This window comes from Gossypium hirsutum, chromosome A11, assembly GCF_007990345.1.
Source record: "Gossypium hirsutum isolate 1008001.06 chromosome A11, Gossypium_hirsutum_v2.1, whole genome shotgun sequence".
In the NCBI taxonomy this organism is placed as follows: Eukaryota; Viridiplantae; Streptophyta; class Magnoliopsida; order Malvales; family Malvaceae; genus Gossypium; species Gossypium hirsutum.
This window is the reverse complement of record NC_053434.1, coordinates 3056695-3076653: the sequence shown is the minus strand read 5'-3', so window position 1 is coordinate 3076653 and position 19959 is coordinate 3056695. Positions and strand designations below refer to the sequence as shown.

The 19959-nt window shown below is 29.2% G+C and overlaps 1 protein-coding gene and 1 long non-coding RNA gene across 2 annotated transcripts; both read left to right on the top strand.

The window, feature by feature from the left end:
* The first annotated feature begins 4348 nt into the window (after positions 1-4348).
* On the top strand, positions 4349-6498 carry LOC121209622 (uncharacterized). The gene is made up of 2 exons (XR_005904735.1): positions 4349-4496; positions 4759-6498. It is a non-coding gene; the product is annotated as an uncharacterized lncRNA (long non-coding RNA).
* Positions 6499-7628: 1130 nt separating this feature from the next.
* LOC121209621 (NAP1-related protein 1) lies at positions 7629-11166 on the top strand. Its single transcript, XM_041080578.1, has 10 exons — positions 7629-7940; positions 8408-8530; positions 8640-8690; positions 8858-8929; positions 9085-9195; positions 9289-9350; positions 9833-9893; positions 9989-10045; positions 10157-10192; positions 10834-11166. The coding sequence occupies exons 1-10, from the start codon at positions 7812-7814 to the stop codon at positions 10879-10881; spliced, it is 750 nt and encodes a 249-aa protein (XP_040936512.1). The 5' UTR covers positions 7629-7811; the 3' UTR covers positions 10882-11166.
* The last annotated feature ends 8793 nt before the right edge of the window (positions 11167-19959 follow it).

The window sequence follows — 19959 nt, the reverse complement described above, 5'->3', positions numbered from 1 at the left end:
CGTCACTGCTGCTGTCTTAATCTATTTTATGGTAAATTTTACCTATTTCATGATTTCCATGGAATAACTAGCAGTTAGGTATACATAACACCAAATATGTCCTCGATTAGCCATTCCAACAGCTAATCATTATCAAGCATTTCCATACCACTCAATAACCATATCATAAGACTATATACACAAAATGATTATAATGCTATACATACCATGCTCAAAATATACAAACCGTTATACCAAGATAATACACGGATAGTGTGAGCGAGCCTCCGACCGTTCTTGATTTCCGACCTGGCTCGTCAAAACTAAAAGGAATGAAAAAGAGGGAGTAAGCATAAATTCTTAGTAAGTTCACATGCAAATAGCAAGTAACACAACTATATAAGCAAACATAAAACATCATTTTCATAATCATCACCGAGACATTCATATCACATTTTCATTTACAATCTTACCATATTGTTGTTATGTCGAGTTTTCAACCCGAGGGTTAAGTACAAACCTGTTTAAAGTATTCATTTCACGACACTTACCAATACGTCCCTTTCATCTCTAGTATTCCTCCATTTGAGTAGAATTTTACCCGTTGAACACATCGGAATATAATTCGGATACATGGAAAGTTTGCACATAAGTGCCACATATGTAGCCAAGCTACCATGTAACTCGCCCATAAGCGAACTCGGACTCAACTCAACGAGCTCGGGCGTTCGCATCCATAAGTGAACTCGGACTCAACTCAACGAGCTCGGATGCCTAGTTACATCTCTCGAACTCGGACTCAACTCAACGAGTTCGGACATTCGCATCCATAAGTGAACTCGGACTCAACTCAACGAGTTTGGATGCCCAAATATCCTAGTGACATGTCACTTGTATCCTAATCCATTCCTAAGGTTCAACGGGACCTTTTTCCCAATCATGTGTCTCAACTATCTCCTACGGAATGCTGATACCGATACTCGGTAGTATTTCACATTTTCTAAGTATATCACATAATTTGACATATTATCAAACAATTATCACGAGTATAATATTTCATAATAATTATCATATCATTTAAATAACATAAAAATATTTAAAATAATAACTATGTTACCAACATTTACATATGAACTTACCTGGCTGATTTGTAGAAGATATTGAAATTTAGGGACTATTCCGTAACTTTTTCTTTTTCTCGTTCTTCTTTGGATTCTTTATCTATAATATAAAGTATTTCTACTCATTAGCATTTATTTGAATTCTTTTTCACTTCACAATTTATGCTGTTCAAATTTCAAAATTGCACTTTTATCCCAAAATTTACAGTTTTTACAGTTTAGTCCCTGCTCATTTCACCCATCAATTGAACTAATTTTTTTTCTCAATTAACATTTTACTTTATCATTATAAATTATTTCACAACCTTTGATATTCTGAATTTCAACACTAACATTTAATTCACAACTTTTTCACAATTAGGTTCTAAATACCATTTTCTATCAAAATGACTTAATAAAACAACCTTAATATGAAATTAGAACTTAAATTTCATAATAATTCATCATATACTGCCCTTACTCAGCCAGGGTAACTTCCAATTTCACCCACCAAATCAAAAACTAATGAATTAGATGATTGGACCTAATTGCAATAGTCTTAAAAATACAAAAAATAAGAAAAGGGCAAGAAATAAACTCACATGCAGTGAAATTGTGAAAAACCAGCTTAAAAGCTCTCTCCCATGGCTGTCTGGCCGAAATTATGAGAAGAATAGCCTAGAAATCTCTTTCAATTTCAATTTATTTGTTTAATTTTGTAAAATTTACCATTTTACCCTTAGTTCACCTGATTCCTGATTTTTTTCTTGCTTATGCCACCTCATCCATCCCCTTTAGGCTAATTTGCCTTTTAAGTCCTCCCTCATTTAACACTTGAGCCATTTAATCATTTTATCAAGTTTTGTACCTTTTTCAATTTAGTCATTTTTAATTAATTGACTATCCAAACGTTAAAATTTTCTAACGAAAACTTAATACTAACTTATTTACACTCCATAAATTTTTTTTAAAAATATTTATGGCTCGATTTATGAATTCGAGGTCTCGATACCTCGTTTTTATTCTGTTTTATCTACAACTTCCTATACTACATAATTTCATTTAATTCAAAATTATTTCTAAAACCACACTTAACATTTACTTACTAATATCTAAACTCACATGTCAGATTTAGTGATTTCAAATCACTGTTCCGATATCACTGAAATTTGGGCCGTTACAAAAGGTACCTGAACCAGCAGATTCCTCGATCCTCGCCCATTATAGGTTCATATAGATCAAGTTCGGTTTAGGGGAATACATTTCCCTATGCCCATGCGGAGGTGAAAACCTCACGAAGACATAAGTACGGATGTATTCCGGAAGCGATCCCCTAGCTCATGCGGAGGTGTGACCACAACGGTCACTCGAAATGATGCGAGAGTATATAGAGAAATTCAACGAAAAAAACAAACTCAACAAGAACACAGAAAATGCAAAGCGAGGATCGTGTATTTTTAGAAAAACCGAATTTCTAAATTTCGACAAGAAGACGGAAAATAATCAATTTACAGCTCGACTCTCTTATTTGTCCCCAGTGGAGTCGCCAAGCTGTCGAAACCATTTTTTTGAAAACGGGAATCGACTTTTGAAAACGAAAGTTGGGAGTCACCACCAATCCTTTTTTGAGGTGTAATTGGGCCACCTTATAAAACATTTTGGTCTACGAATTTTAATAAAACGGGTTCGGGAGTCGGTTACGTACGAGGAAGGACTAGCACCTTCGACACGCCCAAAATTGGTACTTAATTGATTAATTAGTGTCTTAAATATCGAAAATTAAAGATTTGGACAGAGTTCAAAATGCGATCCTCCTTTTATTGGCTTTTAAAACATTTAGGTAAGTTAAATGTGTATTAAAGACCATCTCACCTTGAGGTAAAACATTACATCCAGTACGTTTGGACACAACATTTTTTACCCTCAAATGTGATATTGCCTTTAAAATGTGCATTTTAGCTTTAAGAGGATATTCGAATATTCAAAACAAACAAAGAAAGCGAAACCCAGTACGTTAAGGCAAGATCCTTTGAATTCTTTAAATACCGAACATTGCCTTTATTTTGAAAAATTTTGAAAGTGAACCGGTAAAGGGATATTCTGATATTCAAAACAAACAAAGAAAGCGAAACCTAGTACTTTAGGGCACAATTTCCCCCGAAGCTCCCAGATACCGAGTATTGCCTTGTTTAAAATTTCAAATGAAATGTAATAAATAAATTAAATGTATTTTTATTAAAAAAGATAATTTGATAACATAAGGAATAAAACATATGGCAATAACATCTCATGAATAATCTAAAATAATAGGGAAATCCAAAGGAACAACTTAGAATACATGCAATAGCAGCACATTATATATTATAAAAATACCACCACTTATATCCAAGGGTCAATGAATAAGAAACCAATTTTAAAAGAAGTTTCAAATAAATCACACAAATAAAATATAACAAGTTTTTTAAAATAAAATAAAATAAATAGTAGGAAAAAGAAAATTTGGAAACATTGCTATATAAACTATAAGAAAATTTTAAATAGGTAATAAATATAAGAATTTAAAAAAAATAAATAGGGGAAAAAATAAAATAAATAAAATATCAAATAGTAATGTACAAATGAATTTTAAAATAAATATTATAAAGTAAATAATTTGAATGAAAGCTTGAATTGTATCAAAATAAAAAAAAGAAAAAAATAATATATATGCATAAAAGATTAAAAGTAAATAATATACAAAGTAATATATACACAGGAAAAAGCCTAATATAAATAATACATATAGCAGTAATAATAATATATCAAGATATTTCATATAAACAGGTATGCACATGAAAAAATAATCACAAAAGTATGAAATCAAAATAATATGTTGAAACATGTTTATTCTAAAAAAGAATAACTGGAACTTAATTGAGAGAAAAAACAAAATCCAAGGGATAATTTACAAGTAAAACAAATTATTAAAACATAATTTTGGGCTAAAATTAAATGTGCATAAATGTTCGAGGTCTAAAATTGAAAATGCCCCAAATCTTAAAATACTGCGTTAAGGGGGGGCAAATTGAAATAGTGCACAGACTGTAGGGACAATTTAAAATAATTAAAAAAAGAAAACATGGCTCGATTGCGCTAGCATGAAGGAGGGGGACTGATTGTGAAAATTACCCATTTAAGGGTAAAATGCGTGTGGACCCAGTCAAAACATGTACTGGCATGCTGTTTTGTTTTATTACACAAAGTTAAAACCAATTTCAATTCATTTTTTGCGTAAAACATTTAAACTTTGACTTTTCTAAAAAACATGTACTCCCCTCTATTCTTCGCCGAAAGGCCTATGCCCAGGCCTTCAACCACCCAAAAGTCGCCTGCGACCAGCGAAACAAGGCCCTCTTGACGGCGCAAACACGATGTGCAGTAAGTCTCTCTCCTTCTCTCCTATTTTTTAACTCGTATTGTGGATCCGAATGGGAAGAAAAAAAATAAAAAAGAAGAAACAAAATAAAATCACATTTGAAAATATTCCTTGGTGGTTTTCCACTGATTCTTGCGTAAGATTTGTATATAAACTGTAACAATTTCTCCGAAAAAATAAAAATAAAATCAACTCCCATTTACAATCGTTTTCGGAGGCTTTTATAGCCCTTTTTTTTTACAATTGATTCTTGCTTGCTTGCAGGTGCGTGATCGAGCACGTTTCTGACGTGGAGTGGTGGCGTTGCGCACGTCACGGGGTGGTGGCGTCCAGCGCGCGATGTACTTGCTGAAGCAGCGCTAAAGGACTTGGGGGCTAGGGTTGCAAACTTGCCAAAATTGTTTTAGGTTTGTGGGCCAATTGGGCCGTAGGTTTAGTTTGGGTTTGTTTTTGTTGGGTGTTGGGCTGTTTGGGTAGTGTTTTTATTTAGTTTTGTATGTGTGTGGGCCTGGGCCTAAATTGGGCTTAACAGCTGCCCCTCTTTGCTCGTTGTCATGTAATGGGAACGAAGCAAAGATTACAAAGGCCAATTTTGCCCGGTCCTGTCAGATATTGGCTTCCTGGTGTAACCTTATCGCAACCCACTGCATCCTATTGCTTCCAAATGCCTCATAGCTGTTCCATAAAGATACAATTTGTTGAAACTTTATTTGCTCCGCTCTTGCTCAACGAAGATAAGATCTGTAATTTTAGCCTGTTACCCTACTGTTTAGGGGGTTAAGGCAGGTCTTTGACCTGCTCCACCACTGTTCGGAGAGCCAGGATCTATAAATTTTAGCCTGTTACCCTACTGCTTAGGGGGTTACGGCGAGTATCTTTGATCTGCTCCACTATTGCTCAGGGAGATAAGATCTGTAATCTTCAACTTGTTACCCTATTGCTTAGGGAGTTAAAGCCTGCTGTTTTCGATCTGCCCCGGTATTGCTTAATGAGATAAGATCTGTAATTTTCAGCTTGTTACCCTATTGCTTAGGGAGTTAAAGCCTTCGGGTTTTCACCTTGGCCCCTTTCCTCCTCAAGCAAAGTACTTCTTAACTGAGTCCGCATTCACTAGGTTAGGCTGACTCTTGCCATCCATTTCAGCTAATATTAATGCTCCTCCAGAAAAAGCCTTTTTCACTACATAAGGTCCTTCCCAGTTTGGCATTCATTTCCCTCTGAAATCCTTTTGCATAGGGAGAATCTTTTTCAATACTAAGTCCCCCTCATGGAATACCCTGGGGTGAACTTTTTTGTTGTAAGTTCGCATCATTCTCTTTTGGTACATTTGACCATGACGAATAGCCTTCAGCCTATTTTTTTTTAATCAAGTTTAGTTTATCATAATAGGATTGGATCCATTCTGCTTCGTCCAATTTCAGCTCTGATAAAACTCGAAGAGAAGGGATTTTGACTTCAATGGGTAAAATAGCCTCCATCTCATAAACCAATAAGAAAGATGTTGCCCCCGTAGACGTCCTAACAAAAGTTCGATAGGCAAAAAGGGCAAACGACAACTTTTCATGTTAATCAGTATATAAACTGTAACAATTTCTCTGGAAAAAATAAGAATAAAATCAACCCCCTTTACAATTGTTTTCGGAGGCTTTTATAGCCCTTTTTTTACAACTGATTCTTGTTTGTTTGCAGGTGTGTGATCGAGCACGTTTCTGTCGTGGAGTGGTGGTGTTGCGCACGTCACGGGGTGGTGGTGTCCGGCGCGCGATGTACTTGCTGAAGCGGCGCTAAAGAACTTGGGGGCTAGGGTTGCAAACTTGCCAAAATTGTTTTAGGCTTGTGGGCCAATTGGGCCGTAGGTTTTAGTTTGGATCTGTTTTTGTTGGGTGTTAGGCTGTTTGGGTAGTGTTTTTATTTAGTTTTGTATGTGTGTGGGCCTGGGTATAAATTGAGCTTAACAAATATTATTACAAAATATTTATAAAATATACTTTTATTATAAAAGTATATTTAAAATTTTAAAAATAATTTATTAATATTAATTAATTAATTTTATTTTAAAACATATTCTTATAATCTAAATACATAGTTTTCAATATTTCAATTTGTGTATGTTTAAATGTAGAATTCTATAAGCTGAGTTTAATCAAGGTCTAAAAGACAAAGGAAACACGTGGCTTAAGTAGGCGATAGATGACGGTTGAGAATTGAGAACAATTATTTGCATTTAGAATGAATCTAATAGACGCAATTCAAATAACTCGTATAATATATAATTTTTTTAATAAATTACATAGTAATCACTCAATTTTAGTAAAATTTATTTTGGTCATAGAAATTTTTTTAAATATACCACCACCTTTAGATAATTTAATTTTAGCCATTTGACTAATGGCAGTCCCATTATGCTTTCATTTTAGTCAAAATTGTGGTTAGCCGAATCATGGCGAGTGATTAAAATGGAAAAATATCTAATAACCCTGCTATATTTGAGAATTTTTCAGATGACTAAAATGAAAATTAATTTAAAGTTAGATGATTAATCGTGAAATTTACTCTTATTTATTTATTATTTATTTATCTTATATATCTGAAATTTTCGTGGCTTTACATATCCCGAACCGAATAGTTTTCCTAGGAGAAAGTTGCTATATTTTTTAGGAAAATAATATTATCAAAATTTAAAAAAAATTAATAACATTCTTGTTATTTTTCTAAGAAGAGAAAGAAGATATTATTTATTAGGGTCTAATTCTACCCTCAATACGCACTATACAGATTTTTTAAGTTTAAATTTTTAATTTTAATTTCAAGAATTTAACCATTCTACTTATTCGATTAAAAAAATAAATATAACCAATAAATTTTTTTATTAATTTACATTTAAATTTAAATATGTTTTATGAGTTGGACTTTATTTTTTCTTTTAATTATTAGGATACCACATTAAAATTTTAAAGATATCCATTAACAATATTATTAATTGTAATTTAATTTTTTTAAACAAATTGTACTTTAAATTTTAAATCACACAAATAGGGGGGCTAAATTCTTTGAAACTAAATTTCTGAACTCCAAACACTATAGGGACTTGATGCAGAATAAAACCTTTATTCAGTACCCATTGGTAAAACCCCGAAAAGATCCCAACAAAACAGATATTTAAACTCCCAAAACCCTAGCATTTTGTCGTCACTCTCTTTCCCTCACTTTACTCTCCCAAAAAAAAAAAAAACAGTATTAGGGTTTAAGACTAGAAGACTAAAATCTAGGGTTTAGGGTTTTCATTTTTCTGTTTGGTGTAAGTGAGAAGGGCAAAAATGGTGGCTGACAGAGGAAAGAAGGCGAAACTAGAAGAGAAGGGAGTCGAAGAGAACTCTGAACAAATTGATGGCGCACTCGTCTTTTCCATCGAGAAACTTCAAGAGATCCAAGACGAGCTTGAGAAGGTCCTTTTGTTTTTAATTGAATTTCACTTTCTTTTATATAAAATTTTATGTATTTGTATTCATGCTTGTATATGCTGTCGTTTTATTATTTTTTGGTTCCCTTGTGTTTTTTATTTTGTTTGAATGGTTAACTATTGTTTTTTTTTTCGATTTCAATTGTATCAATGAAATAAATGTTAATAATGTTATTTCTGTATTTGATAATATTGATAATTTTTGTGCCTGATTCGCTTTGTATGTTTGATATTTCTGAATTATTGAAGATAGCTTTAGTCCTTCAATTGTTTTATTAAATGTTTTGAAGTGTCGTGTCTGCGTCATCGGACACTTTTTTTGGGGGGTTTTCTTTAGGTTGTTATGTATCATTGTAAAGAAGGTGATTTACCTTGATATGTTTGCTTACATGAGTGGTTCATCATTGGACATGGTGATTCTATATTTAATGTTTCCGTTTTGATATGTTGTAGATCAATGAGGAGGCTAGTGAGAAAGTGTTGGAAGTGGAGCAGAAATACAATGAGTTACGCAAGCCAGTCTATGATAAGCGGCACGACATAATCAAATCAATTCCTGATTTCTGGTTGACGGCTGTAAGTGATTCTATTATTTTCTATTAGTTTTTGGGTACATTTTTTTTTTCTGAAACTGTTTCCATGTTCTGAAGAAGGTTTTTAATTGAAATGCTTTGTTCATGTGCAGTTCTTGAGTCATCCTGTTCTGGGTGAACTTTTGACCGAAGAGGATCAGAAGGTTTACTGCAAATTCTCTCTCAAACTGGGATTTGTTCTGCGAAAATTTGATTTCTTTGGTTTTATTTTGTTAAAAGCATATTTCTGGATGTTTGCCTTCCATGTGATCTTAATTAACTGCTTTCTTATTTTTTTCATCTCTTCTTTTCAATTATTCTTATTTGGTAGATATTCAAGCATATTAACTCACTTGAAGTGGAGGATTACAAAGATCTGAAATCTGGATACTCTATTACTTTTGTAAGTTATCTATGTTCCTGTTCAGCTTCTAGTTAATTGAAATTGCTTTTGGTTTTACTTTTCTTTCTCGTAACATCTGTTAGATGTTACATTATTTCGTGCTTTAATTTGTCCTGATGATTTGTATACCAACTTTTATTGTACTTTTTTCACAGAACTTCAACCCCAATCCTTATTTTGAAGATACAAAGCTTACAAAGACCTTTACCTTCCTTGATGAAGGAATTAAAATTACTGCCACTCAAATCAAGTGGAAAGAGGACATGGTGAGGGCTTCTCTGCTCTCTTGATGTCTAGTCAATTTCTTGCTATTTTCTTTTTGTGGATATTATATAAAATTACTTTCTCTAAATGAGAAGGGCTTGCCAAATGGAGTTAATCATGAGAAGAAAGGAAACAAGCGACAATTTGCTGAAGAAAGGTTTGTTTGTCATACTTGTCAATCTATTTTCTCTGTCTATGACCCCATTAACATAAAACTTGGTACACGTTTCTTTAATAACTGCAGGTTGTGAAACACTGTCACTTTGTTACTATTTCCTCACTATTCTTAATAACTTTCTTGCACTCTTTGGCTTTTGAATTGCATTTTATAAGATTTTTTTCCCCCTACTCATCTTCCTTCAGTATCACTTAACTAAACCTTGAATGATTGAAATCTGTTCTATTGCAAGACAAGTTAGCTTATAAAGATGGTTACTGTTGGAAACCTTTAATTAATCCAATTACTTTTCAAATATTGTATGGTGATTGTTGTGGCTATAAATGGCTTGCATCTATACAATTTTTTTTAGTTTCTTATAAGTTGCATTATAACTTTACCTTGATAGTCATTTGCATCCACTTATGTCACTGTTTCTTAGTCACTCTAAGTTGTGTTAAATTTCTTGCACTTGAGTACAGCTTCTTTTCCTGGTTTGCTGATGCTCAGCAGAAAGATGACATGGATGAAATTCATGATGAGGTAAGATCTAAATGCATGTATCATGTGTAGTTTTTATTTTATTTCACTCATTTTGTAACAGAGCTGGTCTAAGTTTCTCTTGTTAAACATTACAGGTAGCTGAGATTATCAAGGAGGATTTATGGCCCAATCCTCTTACTTATTTCAACAATGTAACTTCTTTTTCTTTGAAGTTCCCTGATTTTGTTTATATGCCTGTTGCTCAAGATCATTTTTTGCTTCTTCTGCTAATTGTTATTGTATTGATAACTCCCTTGATTCAGGAGGCTGATGAAGAGGACTCTGACGGTGATGAAGAGGTACTTTATATGTACACGCAGATACTGATATCCATATATGTGTGTGTACAATATATGTATCTATTGTTTTGTGAGTGTATGTTTGCTAGAGATTTGCTCTTAGTTAAAGTATGAATTTATCAATTGAATCAGGAATTTTAAAAAAAAAAAAGTGAATATGGACCATGCTTAGTGTTGTTTTAAGGTTTTGTCAAACAGTGGGTAAGAATGAATCCTTTTACTTCAAGTATATTTCAATGAGAATTTAATTTCTTATTTCGTTTTGTTGTGGTGGTTCTGAATCACGGTAACATTTATGTGAGATACTGGCTCTATGAATTTGCTTGGGCTGAATATTGTTGAATGCAATACTAGAAATTGTGATAGAAACCTGTAAATGCATTTTCACTTTATTCTTGATGAATAATTGGATCTAGATCACTGATCAGGTGTAGCTCTATTTGAAAATTTCTGTATTTTGTCAGACAACATTTTTGTCAAATGCCAACAGGTTAAACATCTGTTACACTTCAAGGATGGTAAAATACCAGAAAAACTAAATTGTGTATATTTATACTCGTCTCAGTGATGCATTATATTGTAGGTTTCTCCTGTATCTTTTTCCTTTTTTTTAGATTTTTCTTATTTTTCATCATTGACAGGGAAAAGATGAAGATGATCAAGATGATGAAGACGAAGACGATAACTAAAATCACATCAGGCCTTACATTAGTTAGTTGCTTGCCTTGCTTTAAGTAAGAACTTGTGTAAAGTTGTGTCGTAGTAGTTTCTAAGGTTATGGGGAGCATAATCATCTTTTAGATAGCTTTCTCTGCTTCACAAACAACTCTGATTAGTGTGTCAGCATAACTCTTAACTCATTTCCTTTTTGTCCATCTCTCTTTTACCTTTATCTTTTTTATGTTTGTTTGTTTTTTCTTGTTTCCTCCCCCTGTGGTAACAATATTGGAATATACCCCCCTTTTTTATCTAAAGATTTGTTTAAACTCAGGAAACTAGAAGAGAAAATTATATTATGACAAGTAAATGCAGAATAAGATTATGGGTTATTGGCATTGAGCTGACATATCTCATATTTACCGTTGCTGGCCAAAATAATTACATAAGGCAAAGAGTTTTTTCAACCTTTCAAAGTCTAGTACAATGAACTCTCCCCAAGGAAGGATTAAAAGGTAAGCAGAGTTTTGTTGCTCTTAAGGTTGCCCTAAATTTGAAGTTTTCTTCGTGAAATGCTTAGGTGATCCCTCTATTATTAGTCTCTTTATTATTAAATGGATCAATTTAGTCTTTGTGCTATTAAAAAGAATGATATAAAAAATATCATTTACTGTTTAACAAAGTTGATATTTTTAAAGTTTGTGTTTATAAATGAAATCTTTTGTTTGGAATTAAATTTCAATTGAAAAAAATAATTTTGTAGATATTCTTTATACAATAAAATATTTTTATTCTTTTTTGTAATATAAGGATTAAATTGATCTATTTAATAATAAATGGTACTATAGATATGTATACTATAATATAAGAAAATATATACTTTCATCATATTTTTTCCAATGCCAAATACCTATTTGAAACATTAAGCTCATAATAATTCCAACTGAGGGTTGAAATATTAATGTTAAATTTTTTTTTCTTTATTAATGTAAGAAAACCGTGAGATATATATACAGCCTTGAGAAACAACTTGAATGAGCTATGAACAATGACATACAAAAAACTGAAGTACGAAAGTAACTATAAAGTAACAGCACACTGATTCACGGTTTTCACGTGGTACGTAGTGGCATTGTTGCCATCTTGGAAAATGACACATTCTTCTTTTTTTTCCCAACAAAGCAATAAAGGATGTGTTTTGTACGTCATACAAAAGGAGGGTGGCTCTGATAAAAATTTATGCAAATAAATAAAAATATATAATTTTTTTTAAAGAAACAATAGATTGGGTATTTGGATTGCATATGGATATTCTTCTGAAATACTTTTCAGATTAAAAATAAAATTTAGAGGGAGGGCTAATAAGTGAGATATGCTGACTGTTGTTCTCCTTAAAAATAAAAAATAAAAAATCCCAATTTTGTAAAATATCAAAATATAATTGAAGTAATTACCAATTTTGTACCCTTGATCATGTTAAAAACTTTTCCAGCCTATTTAAGTTCATCGTTTTTATTGAACATTTGCACGAAGTTTGATATTTTATTAACATTTTTTGTGTGTAAGATACATTTATTTAACTTGTATTTTAAATTATTTGAATATTGTATATATGATGATTTTCATGTAATGAATAGAAAGATTCCTTTGTTTGCAATTTTGGGGGAAACCAACATAAAATATCGATGGCTACCTCTTTTGGTTGGGTCATGGGATTTGGGGCATTTTATCACTTCCTTTTTCAACTTTATTAAACGTTCGGTCTTAAATTTGAAGGACAAAAGGGGAAAAAACAAAACAAAATTATTGAATAAAATAATAAATCAAAAGCAGTTAATAGAGCATATTTTATGGTCAATCGTTTAGCTTTTAAAAATTTAAAACACCTGCATCGAAAAAATTAATCATGTGATAAATATTTTAATTTTACATATAAAAAAAGCATTTTGAAGAATTAATTGATATTTTTATCTCATGGGTTAGTCAAGTTTATGTTATTTTATTTAGACTGGTTACTCGTCCATTTTAAGAGATTCTATTGATTTAGATTTAGGCTTGCTCTGGGTACCATCACTCCTCCAACAAGTTGAAATCTTATAGTATTTGGCTTTCATTTCCCATCAATCTAACCATAGCATCACTGATGAAAGTTATTTGGGAAACTTTCAGTGAAGTAAATGCACCTTACTGAAGTCTCCTTTTTGGTTGGTGCTTAAAAAGGTCCAATGGAGTAATTGTGTATCAATAATTTTCATTTTGCCTTTTTTCTAAAAATTTCTCTTAGTGTAATAATATTATTATATTTTTAATTATGATTTAATATATTTCATTAATTATTTAACCAATAAAATTTAATATTATTATATCGATAATAAAATTTATTTTTATTTTTAAAAATATTTAAAATATTAATATAAAATATTATATTTTTTAATATTATTAAAAGTACATATTTAATTATTTATATTTAATCATATAATAAAATATTAATATAATTTATTATTTTAATAAATTATTTAATATTTCAATTTCATTTTAATGATAAATTTAAAAAATAATAATTTTAAATAATATTCTTCAAAATATTCAATACTAATATTTTAATAATAAATATTTATTATAATTATAAATATATTAATAATAAATGTTTTGTAGTATAAGAGTTAAAATATGTCATAAGCCTATGTACTCTTCACAAATTTATAATTTAGTCTTTATACTTTTATTTTTAAGAATTTAGTTCCTCTACTTTTCAAATTTGAAAGTCAAGTCCAACTGTTGATATCGTCTATTTTTTTGTTAATTTTATTGATGTCACATTTTTAAATAAAAAAATACTCACTTTGTAGTCATGTAACTAAAAAATAATGTTGTAATAAACTTGAATTTAACAAAATATTTTTAATATACGCAAAAACAATGTAAAATATAAATTTATATATATAAAATAAACTCAATAAAACAATAAAAAGATAATAAAATCTCAAATGTATGTTTGTTTCATTAAAAACAACTTTTATAAAATATTTTTAAAAAATCTATCAAACAACAGAAAATATTAACTTTTTCAAGAAAATAAACAAATAAACCCTTAAATTTGAATAAGTTTATTAACAATTTAGTTTGACTTAGTATGACCCAATAAAATAATAATTTAATTAATTTAATAATTATAAATATGAGATTTTCGGACGAATTTGAATTTGATCCAATGAACTTTTAAAAAATATATATTTTTTCAGAAGCTTCGTACATTGTGCATCCCTTTTATCAACAGGTTTTGAATTTTTTTTCCCTATTTATGCCAAATTATTCATGGTTGTAGCAATGAGGGTTTTTTTTTTTAAATATAGAAATTAAAAATTATTTATCCAAAAAGCATGTTTTGAACATTAGTATCCAATTAAATTTGACACTAAATCGTCACCGTGAGATGTAGAAAAAAGAATCCTGTAAATATGTGGAGTTCACTTTATTATTAAAAATACTTAAATAATGGTATATAAATTAAATGTAATTTGATTAAACAAAATATTTATGATAAAAAAATGGAAAAAAATATTCTGAATTCAATAATGTATATAGTATAGTAATCAGTGGTATAGGACATTCATAAACTTTTTTTCCTGAAAATATTAATATGACAAAAAAGTATGATTAGGTTGACCTGCAAACATGAGATTTAACGTCAGCATATTGACCTAGTTTTAGTAGGATTCAACTAATCCCTCACTCATGCTCCATCCCATATATAATATCTTCATTTTTAATTTTTGAGAGGACCAAAACAATTTTTTATTTTCTCCCTAAAACATTAAATTGAATTATTAATATTTAAAAGTGATTAAAATTATCATTGTACCGTTTAACTTATGGGGTCTAGGTTGTTACTCACACTTCGCACTCGTTAGTGTACTAGTAAAGTTTAAAATTCAAGACTCGCAAACATTTTCATGGGTGGCATCTATTTAAAGATCTTGTTATAATAAGATTTCTTTGAATCAACGGTTGAAATAAAAAGAGAAAAAAAAAACATCACTTCATATAAGATTTGTATCGAGAAACATGAGTCTAATTTTTTTTAACTAATTCAACTGGTTTGTAGAGAAAGGTAATGTATTTAGTAACCGATTAGGTCATCAACACAAATTCCTAATTTTTGAGGTGGCTTGATCAAACAAATTTAGTCTTTTCTTTTTTATATTTTAACCATAGCCATTGATTTAAAAAGAATCTCGTAACAATTTACATTTTTACTTTTTCTGAGATTCCATAATTAAAAATGAAAATATGATTTTTAAATATATATATATGTTAGTTTTGAAATGGTGAGACCCCATTAGGTCCAGATAGTTGTCTGTTGGTTGTGCAACAAAGATGACACTCATCTCTCAAAGCTCAGCTAAGGGCTAAGCCGGAGGTTGAACTGTCTTCTTCACATTGTATACACATAAGTGGCGACGCATGTGGTCTCACACGATGCCATACATACATTGCCCAATTCATAATCCCCTTGCTCTTTCAACTGTGTGGGACACACCTTCGTTCCTTCACAATCAATTACGATAAATAAATCAACGAATCCACAAAATTCAGCAGTATATTAAAGAGATAGAGACTGCATATACAATACATACATATATATATATTTGTGGCTGTTATGCCTTATGGCCCAGGATATTCTATTTAACACTGTATAATTTTTTTCCTATTTAAAAAAAAAATTATCTGTAATTTCGTCCTTGAGGCAGAGGACAATAACATTGTAATTGGACATTGCAAGTTTGTGCTGCCAATTTTGCTATTATGTTCTTGCATTTGAATACAATACCAGCTCATTTTATTTATTTATTTTAATACTATTTTAAATGTAATTTTTTAAGAGTCTCGTGGATGGTCCTTTTTTTTTCTAAACGAAATTATACATGCACAAGTTTTTATTTTATTCACAATTAACCCATAATATGGTTGGCCGATTGAGTTTTAATTTGGTTAGTATCGATGTTGTTGTTGGTATTCGAAAATGTGGGTTTGAGCATGCTGAAACGCGTTTATCTTCAAGGGGCGAATCTAAAATTTTTTTAGGAGGGACCAAATATTAATTATAAAATTTTGAGAGGTTAAAACATAATTTTATCATTTATTAATTTATAATTTCATTCTTTTTTTAAGGGATAAAAAAGAATTTTTTTCATTTTGGGGATGGGGTCAAGGCCCCTACATGCCCCCTTAAATACGTCTATGTTTATCCTCCTATTTAAATGTTGGGAAGGGGTTATAAGTAGTTTTAGACATTGTATAAAAAAACATTTATAATGATTGTGAGTATCCATTGATAGGGTTAAAATCGAGCTAGGTATGAATATGTGCGTAATTGAGACGTTGATGCTTGTTTGATTTGAAAAAAATTGAAGACAATTTAGTAAATATTGAGCCGAGCTCAAGCAACTCAAACTATGGATTTAGTAAATTCAAGGTTAATAATACTTGGGTCAAATGGTTGTAGGTCTTATTGAGCTTTTGATTTTTAATATATATTAAATATTTTTATATTTTAAATTATATTATTATTCTTAATATATATTATTAATCCTAAGTTTAATTATAAACTTGAGCTTGAGTGCAAAAATTAATAAACGAGCTTAATCAAAATTTGAATTAAGTAACTTAATTATCTCTCAAGCTTAAAGATAGATGTTTATTTTGGCCATAGATATGAATAGAAAAACAAAATACCTATTCAAGCCCAATGCATTTTGAAAGCTTTAACTTACTATTGAGAATATATTAGAATAAGTTTTTATAATAATATATATATATTTTCATTACTAATTTTAGAATATATATTTTACTATTAAAATATAAAAATTGTATTGGTAAAATATTCGAGTAATTAAATAATAAAAATTCATGTATACTACAGCTCGTTTGAAAGAAATAAAACATAAATTAAAAATTAAAAACAATATTATTAAAGGTGACAATCACGAAATTCGAATATCAACAATTAAATCTCTTATAAAAGTTCTGTCAAATGTGAATGCGAAATATGTATAATTATATGTTAGTTTGTTAATTTTTTATGGTCGGTTGTTATTTGATTTATTTGTTTATTATTTATGGTATATTAACGGTTATTTATTTATTATTAAATTTACTTATATATGTAATCTTATTAAAAATTAGGGTTTTTTTTAATGAAATTAAGTTGATTATGTCAGTAATTTTAAAACTCGTGGTCAGCGTTAACTTTTTTAATACTCTGACAGAATGTGGAGGATTAGTCATTAGATTCGCTCCAATAGGGAAGTTGAAAAAAAAATCATAAACTTAATCAAAATTATTTATTTTAATATGTATTCATTCTTTTTTTTCTTGAAAGGTAAGTGAAGAATTTATTTTTACTTTTTTCTAAATATATATATATATGTATTCATTATTATCATTTAGAATTGTTTTATTAGTTGATTGAGTGGTAAAGGTATTAATGAAGTCTTTGTATTAGAATTTAGATTATATTTTATCCTCTTAACTCAAAAAATGAACAATTTAGTCTTTGTAAGTTAGATCAAACAACAAATTGGTATTTCTGTTAAAAATTCAATCCATTTCCATCATTAAAATTTGGTTTTTATACGTTGACATGAGTATACATGACACACTATGTGTATCTTTTTAGTTATTTCATAAATCACATCAGTTTTTAATAAAAAAAATGGATCAAAATTGTAACTAAAAAAATAAAATACAATCTTACTTATAATACAAAGTCCTCCATAACACTTTCACTTTAAATTAGTTTAATTGTGCAAGCTTGTATAGTTCAACTTTCATATCAAACTGTACATTAACTTCGATAAACTTTGAACTGAGTTTAAGCATTTCATTCAAATTGATCTCAAACTTAAATCATTTACAATTTCAACGACTTGGCTCGACTTGATTTGATTTTTATTTTAAATTTTTTAAAAATATGATTAAATCTTAAAATTAACTGTACTAAAAAATGAAGATAGGTAGTATTAAATATAGCACGTGAAGGCAATCAATTTTCATAAAATTCTTAATATAAACTGTTAGCTTAATTAATCCTGAGAATGCCACTACTTACGCTTCAATTTATTAATTACTCATTTAACTCCTCCTACCTATACACCTTTGCCTACCTATTTTCATTCATTAGCCCCTTTTAGTTTCCTAAATTACAATTTTTTTAAAAATAAGTTGTTTTGTGGTTAGAAAAAAAATCGAAATTTTTTAAAAACCACACTTCGTTATAAATATATGTTTTTAGTTTATAATTTCACTTGTTAAGTTGGTGTTACTTCATATCTAATATACGAGTAAAACGAATATTTTTTTTAGACGGGTTACATTTGAATTATAAATTTTGGAGCGAATTAAAATGTAATTTTAATTACTTTTGTGTTTATGTAAAATTATAAAATTTTTAGAATGATTATATCATGTACTTTATGTTTTAGGAGGGACCAAAATTGAATTTTATATTTTAAAGAGGTTAAAATATAATTTCCCAATGAAGTAACCTAAAAATCTTGTAACTTTTAAAACAACTAAAACAATTTAAGGGGTCATTCAAAGCCCCTGCTTACTAAATTAGGCTTAACCAGATTTTTATATGGGTAAAGACGAATTAAGCATATTTAGGTAGGGGGCATTTAAACGAAATTATCTAATCCATCCTAAAATTTCATATATGTAAATAATAAAATGACATATCTCTTAAACTAAAAATTCTATTACATGCGTATGCGTATACAAAATTACATATTTTGTTAAAAATATGAACATCACATATATAATAAGGGTAATTACATGTTATTAGTCACTATCATGATAGGTTAGCCTAAATTAAAAGTGATCTAATTTAGTTAAAATTTTATTGAACTTTAATTATTAAATAAAGTATGGGTTAAATATGTGTAGATACTCTTGTAATTGAGTTCTAATCAATTTTTAATTAATGATGGGTTAATTAGAATTTGATTAGAACTGTGTGCTAATTTGGAAGATTAAATCCCCAATATCCGGTAAAACTTTAAGGAATTCATGGATTCAGATACGCTTCCGTATCTAGTTTTGTTCTTGATTTATTCTTAATAATTTGACATGATAGATCTTGGTTTATTTAGCTTTATTTTTAGATTTATTTTACAGATCTGACATATTTGTGTGAAATTAATTATCAATAAAAATATAAAAATAAAGATTTAGTTGAATAGTAAATTAAAAGTTTTACTAATGTAATTGGGTCGTGTCTAAATTCCACCATATGCATATATTTATTAATTTTTGTTACAGTAAGAAGACAAAAATACTCTCGAATAATATAATTTATTTTCATTACGGAAAAACATTCCTATAATTTTTCATACAATATAAAAAACCCAGTCATTTTATTATAGTGATGACAATAAATAATATTCATATATTAAAATAATTAATGCATTTTTTTAATAAAAAGTTTTGAATGAAAAAGTCTGTAAAAAAATTCAGGTAATCAAACACTAACTCAAATAATAAAATTAATTCAAAAACTATATTATATATCCATGACCTTTGTCACTTTATTTATTATATTTTTTTCCACACCCACACCCACACCCACACCCACACCCACACCCACACCCACACCCACATGCACTGCAACTTCACTTCCTACTCAATAAGCTATCAATCTTTAACTAGCACTCAAATAAGGAGTTAAAATAATTTTTTTTATCAATTATTGGTAATCTAGATTAATTTGCATTCAATCCAAATTCATTATGCACTCTTCTTAACTAAAATTAATTTGGATTTCTATAGTTTTTTAAGATACAATATTCCATTTTTTGAAACTGACTTTATATAATGAAAAAATAATAAAATTCATATAAATAAAAATATAGATATAATTGATTTTAACATAAAAAAATAATATAAAATGGATTTAAATTCACATATTAAAAACTTATTTAAGTGTCAATTAAAGTTTAAAGACTTATTTAAATAATTTAAAAAAACATTAAAATTTAAATATAATCAAATATAAAAATTTATCTAACTAAAATAATATTTTTTTTATATTCTTCATGTGCATTAATTGT